At 31.6% G+C, this 6726-nt stretch overlaps 1 protein-coding gene across 4 annotated transcripts in view; it reads right to left on the bottom strand.

Annotated features, from left to right (window-relative positions):
* Window positions 1–2050: 2050 nt before the first annotated feature.
* The window catches only part of LOC148281489 (uncharacterized), a 163909-nt gene continuing 159233 nt past the window's right edge, over window positions 2051–6726 (bottom strand). For all 4 annotated transcript variants that reach the window (XM_088226634.1, XM_088226636.1, XM_088226635.1 and 1 more), the window contains 3 exons: window positions 5748–6682; window positions 5121–5253; window positions 2051–2419 (listed from right to left, as the gene is read on the bottom strand). In XM_088226634.1, the coding sequence (XP_088082760.1) occupies window positions 2371–2419; window positions 5121–5253; window positions 5748–6682 (1117 nt within the window). In that variant the 3' untranslated portion in view covers window positions 2051–2370. The remainder of the gene's footprint in view (window positions 2420–5120; window positions 5254–5747; window positions 6683–6726) is intronic.

Raw genomic sequence — 6726 nt, 5'->3', positions numbered from 1 at the left:
CGTCGAATAAACTCTCTTAAAAATCGAAGAATAATGTTGGACCAGTTATATTTATACAAATTAATAAAAAAATGAAATTGATATCCTCGAATCTACTTGAAATACTTTAATCCTGTGAGCCAACTATAAAATCGCGCCAATAAACTTTTGAAACAACCTATATTATTCTGGAATATGCAAGCAATATAACAATAGATTTACGGAGGCTGATATTTTGTAGGACAATGTATGTAAATTTAAGTTGAAAATCAAAGAAAAATCTCAATTTCTCTCAGAATTTTATTATTATATACATATTTTTCATTTATTATCTTTTACATTCGTTATATTGAACATATTTTAAATTATCGTTAGTGAAAAAAATTTTTTGGTGTGTGTATGAGTGTCCTACAATTATACTCAAAGAAATCGACAATATTTCTGTTCATACTGTTTGTTTACCCAATATAATAAATAAAATATAAAAAACAAAAAACCAGAATGATCTTTTTTTTTCGTAGCCTGTTTTTACAACTGAGTCACTTTGCCTTATATCTTCTAAGTGTAAAAGAATTGAAAATTTAATTAGTAAACTACCTTAAGAGATAAAATTTTACCATGTGAATGAATTTATTCAAAATTAATAAATGCTCTTTAAAAGGGGGTTTTTTTTATTCTCAAAAATGGAATGAATTAAGTAATTAATTAATTTGCATGTCAATTATTTACCTTTTTAACACATCATCTGTATGAGTACGGACTAAACATGATTTTAATTCTAAAAACGAAAAAGTAACGTATTTATTGTAAATAATAGTTACAAAAACAAATAGTTGAATGATATGGAAAATAAATTACATTTTTTGTTCTGAAAAAGTTAAAACAGTTTCACAAAAAATAAACTGTCAAACAAACATACAAACGAACCATTACGCCGTTTCCCCGTAAGGGTAGGCAGAGAGGATAGAACGCAACATCACTCTATCCTTGCATACAGATCTCGCTTCATCTACATTCACACATCTTCTCATGCATGCGCGCCGATTATTCATACGTAACAAGTCCATCTTCAAGTATTTGTTGGATTTGGTCATACTATGTCTTTCTCCGTCATCCTGTATTTCTGCATCCATCAACATTTGCATTTTAAATATTATTAGCCGTTCTTTCGCTGTCCATTCGCTCTACATGTCCAAACCAACGTAGAGCTTTTTTCTTGATGTTGTCAATAATGCTTATCTCGGCCTAACATAATGTATGGATCTCAACATTTGTGTATCTATCGTACATAGTTTTACCACACATTCACCGAGAGATCGCATTTCGACAGCATTCAGCCTACTTTCATCCCTGTTTTTCTAAGTCCAATTAACTGTCATTAGAATATATAAATTATATAAAAAATTTTGGAAATAGCTGGAACCGAAAACTGACTCCGGATATGTAAAACAGTTTTGATAAAAAAAAACAGGTTTTACAGCAGTGTGGCAACAACGTGCTCCCCCCACAAAAATGAAAAACTAGTCAGGGTAAGAGAAACTGTTTCATAAATAACAGTTTAGAGGAGCGTGGCTAGTAACAAGTAAAATTTAATTAATTTTTGTGAAACTGGTCCAGCAGTTGCTTTTACTAGATCTTTTGCCCCCGCCGATCTAAACTTTTACTTAGATTACTTTTAATTAAACTGTTTTGTGAACAGTTTCACAAAACAATTTAATTAGTAAAACAGTAACAGTCACTTTTAAATAACCTAAACATCCATTGCTAATCTGCAATATTATCAGAACATATACGCTAAATTATTAATCATATTCTTCTGTCAAAATATTCATAATCAGCAGTAAGTGCATTTGTAAAATGAATCATTTAATAAATCAAACCAATCTAAACTTGAAGAATGCATTTTTGGGCATGGAATTACCAATCAGGAACAAATTGTTAATTCAACCAAATAATATTGAATTCTGGTGATATATTGAATAAATAAATAAACGATCATTTGCAAACTTGTTTTGAATTGTATTATTACCTACCTAATAATCTTATAATGAGGTTTTTTTAAAAAAATAAATTTTTATATTCTTCTAATTCTTTATTTTAACACATACATTTCATGCACATAAATACACATTTAATTCAATTATATGGATTAATTTAAACAATACATAAATAAATTTAAGGTACACGCGCTTTACAATTAAAGTAGAAATTATACAAAACAAAATATACAAAAATCTACACATTTACAAAAAAATTTATATGAAAAATTCGAATAATTAAAAGTTGATAAGATAGCACATAATAGGGATACAATTGAATAATATTAATCAAATTATTTTGTACAATTAGTTAATAAAAGATTTATGACTTTCTAAACACTTTGAGAATAATTTAGTCTCCCGACTGGATAAGATCTGTGCACGATTTTGCCTTCGTCGCTCTGAAACATAAATTAAAAATTGATTAGAAAAAACATTATTTAATCAAATCCAAAATTAGGGTTGATTGATATAATTCCATTAAAAATCCCATCAAAGAAAATCAAGTGATGATCATAGTAGAAACCACGACCAGAATTGTCTGGTTCTGAGAATTACGAATGGTTTATTGAGAATCACAAATGGTTTATCATTCTTTTAAGCCTGAAGAATATAGTCAAGCTACCTAATTGAATCAGTCATTCCAGAAACCCTATAAGTTTAAACCCCTTTTCACCTATTAATTAATACTTTTGGTTTTATGTGCAGGAAGATAATTAAGATATACAGTTAATAATAAGGGGGAATAAATTGATACCATTAGTAGGAAAATTTTTATCATTTCCAATTTTGATTTTCAATCCTTTCTTCACAATATTTTGAATAATCCTACTTTGCCTGTTTACCTGAGAGAGCTTTTTCAACCTCTATAACAACATGGACTATCTCTTCGCTCTAGTAACGAGAGAACCCTTTTAATACCCCTTCACCGCTCTAATTTTTTTGTCTCCTCTTTCACAGTAGTAGCTGCTCGATTGTGGAATAATCTATCCACTTTCTTTATTTATCTACATTTAGATCAAGATTGAAATGTGACTATCTAAACGTTTGAGTTGTTCCTTTCTCCTTCTTCTTTCCATCATATCACCTCTCCTCTCCTCTCTTCATAGTATAGTGTATTAAAAAAAAATGTATAAAATTATAAGCGTAAATTTTTTAGTTCATTTTTGTTTTAAATTGTTATATAAAATTGTATTATTTTAAAATATGTACTTGTAATTTTCTCAAACTTTATGGTTTAGGTAGATAGGAAGAAATTGCCTTAAGGCAATATGCCCACCCTTATATGTTTATAAATTGTATGTGTATTTATTGTAGTGCAAAATAAATAAATATCTGAAAAACTGTTTTTTTATGAAATATCTATATCTAACATAGATAAAAAAAGGTTGCTAATAGCGTATTCAGTCATTTATAACCTTTATTTTAATTTTAGAACATTGGTTTATTAACGGAATGAAGTGCGTTTCAAGTCAAAGTCACATCCACCAAAAACCTGACTTATGGAGTTTCTCAAATGACCTATTAAATTTTTATCCAATTTCTGGAAGAACTTATTTCTGGAAGAACGCCGCCAGATTTCGTATTTACCGACTATACTCTGATTTCAGAGTATGGTCGGTCTTTTCATGTTTACCTTTATGTAATAAAAATGATTGAGATACACTGTGGTTGGTGTAACAATGCAGTGCCCTATGCACCCTTAGGTGCGGACAGGGAAATGATGATGATCATGCTAGTCGTGGTTCAAAAAATATTTTTAAAAAATGTATAAGGAATACTAATAATTTTATTATGAAAGTGGTAAGAACTAACTGGCTGAGACTATTGCAATACCTACTGATATTTATTATTTTTTTTTTTTTATTTATTTTAAAGAAAAAAACAGTTGAAAATGATATAATAACATTTTTTTCAATACAGTTTAAAGACAGACCAGCAAAGTTTCTAAATAAAAATCATACATATTATTAAATTGTGTTACAACAAAAGGATCTGTTTATGTATATTTGTATGAGAGTAAGTGTAGATGTGTGTTTATGTATATTAGTGTGGGAGTAAGTGTTCAGGAGTGTACATCATTAAATAGTAAGTGGAATTGTATCGCAGCCAGAAATAATAAGTCTTAATTTATTTTGAAATAAATTAAGGGGTATGTGATATATATCAAAAGATGAAAAAAAAAACATTATGGTTAGAGCAAGAACGATGGAGGAAAGAGTGTTGTGCATAGTTAGTGCTACAGACTGGCAGATGGAATAAATACTTATATTATTTATGTATAACTTTAATATTAAAAATGAAGTATTTTTATCTTTTGTTCGTATAATCTATTTTTTTATTTATATATTTTGGATCTTAATTATAAAAGCTACTAACATATTACAACAGAGATGAAGAACATTTAAGAAAAGGTAATATAGAAGTCTAGGCATCTACAGGGCTTATGACCTGTCAATGGCTGGTTTAAGTGGCCACTTTACACACTGTGTAACATTTACCATTCTGCCTATATTTGAACATCTATATTCCTTCAATTCTCTTCAACAATTCCTCTTTCTTCTCTAACTCATTTAGTGTCCATGCGGCTCAACTGTGGAATCATCTCCCATCCACCATCAAAGATGTTACTACATTATCTCTGTTTAAATCACATCTGAAGAAACATCTCCTTTCTCTTCTTTAATCTTTCCTCCTTTCCTTTTTCCCCTTTTTTTCCTTTTTCCCATTGAGTAATAGTTTTGATTTAAGTTAATTTATAAACAAATACGTTTATTTCTATTTTTATATATCTTTAGCTTTTTAATCTTTTTTTTCTTCTATTGAATACGTTCTGTAATTTGAATTATAAAAATAAAACTTTTATTTTATTGGTTGGTTGGAAGAAATTGCCATTTGGCAATAAGCCCGCCAATGTACATATAACATTATGTACAAAAGTTAAATAAATGAATAATAATAAACAAGCACTGTTTTTTTTTTAAATAGAAAGGTTAACAAATATAATGATATATTTCATTGATTAATTACATGAGGTATCTCTTACGTTTAAAAAGTTAGGATTTGTTCGTTTTAGAGGCGACAAAATATAAAGGTCCTTACGTTTCCTTGGGTTTACTTCTTCTACACACGTGAAGGGCAACAGATCCGGATCTTATTTTTTTGAAAAGGGCTACAGCTTCACTGTGGGCGAGATCGTGACAAACAATTCCATTGACAGCTAACACTTCATCACCTGAAAAAGAATACAATTTTATAGATCATCCAAAATTCACTTTTCTTAGAAAAACGATTTTTCCAATAAAACTAGCGTAATTGAAAAAATAATTTTAAACTTTATTTTATACACGCGACATACATTTAGTATCTCAGAACAAATCGTTGAAAACTACGTTAATAAACTTTTTTAATAAATATATTTTTTTTGACAGTAAAAATCACAGGGAAGTTAGAAGCGTCTCCACTTTTCGATCAAAATGCTTTGTGTACATTAGAGATCAATAATAAATGTAGGATTACTGATAAATTTAAGTTAGATTTTATACTAGACAGTAAATTTATGTAATATTGTAAATTTACAAACTAAATAAATAAAACAAATATACACATTGAATATTTACATTAGCCGTATTATAGAGGCAAAAAATTCCGCAAAGCGAAACATTAAGTATAGTAAAAGTACAACCTCGAATAAATTATTTAAAAAAAACAAAGGTTAGTTGTGTTTACCTGCTCTCAGGCGCCCGTCATCTGCAGCCTGTCCGTTAGGGAGGATACTCTTTATGAATATGCCGAGAGCTCCTCTGGGTGAGTCCCTTCCGCCCACGATGGTGAACCCCAGGGACTTCTTCCCCGACCCCTTTTCGAAGATGACCGTGTGGAAGGTGCAGACCGCCGACCGCGGCCGCCGCGGGAGAGTGCAGAAGTTGGCAGCTGACATGGACTTCTCTTCTTTGACCGGTTCCTCCTTAGCGACTATCTTCCTGAACGCCCTCCCCGGCGTGTCCGGCGCGTCGATGTCCACGGTGTCGGAGGCGCAACTCAGACTGAGTCCTTCATTCACCACAGTTCCTCGCGCGGCTCCGCCATAACTGACGACTTGCCTGCGCAACATTTTGTTATTCATACTGCTGTAGTTACTATTGTTGTTCTTCTGGAAGTGATTACGCTTTTTAGATAAGGGACTCGGGCTGCATTCGGACGAATCGTCCGCCGATAAAGGCGCGCTTTTTAATGCCGTGACCGAAGCTGACTCACCGCAGTTTGATTTGTCGTCTATGTATATGTCGTCAGACTTTGAATCCAACCGACTGAATGCCGGACATATGCTCGGCGGCATCGACAATCTGTTCAGTTTCGGAGTACTGTGCGGCTGAATCATTATGTCGTTTCTGCTCGCGCAAACATTCTCGTGTTGTCCGCTTATGAATGTATTTTCGTAGTCAACAGGGCTTTCTTTCATTTTAAAACTGTTTTTGTTCTTTGATTTCATCGAAACTTTTCTGCTCGCTGTAGGACTCGTTTTTTCGTGATATCTGCAAATAACCAAGTCTATTTCGGAAGTTCCCCCGCGGAGTGTTTCTCTCGCTTCTGCCATTGTAAGACCGCGCAATCTCCGTCCGTTGACATTGAGTATCTCGTCTCCTATTTTTAATGTTCCTTCCCTAGGAAAAAAAACGGTGTCATTTTTTAAACAAATTAAAATGTT

This window comes from Micrasema longulum, unplaced genomic scaffold, assembly GCF_059751315.1.
Source record: "Micrasema longulum isolate JH-2025_06_02 unplaced genomic scaffold, ASM5975131v1 h1tg000453l, whole genome shotgun sequence".
Classification (NCBI taxonomy): Eukaryota; Metazoa; Arthropoda; class Insecta; order Trichoptera; family Brachycentridae; genus Micrasema; species Micrasema longulum.
This window is presented reverse-complemented; position numbering and strand designations above follow the sequence as displayed.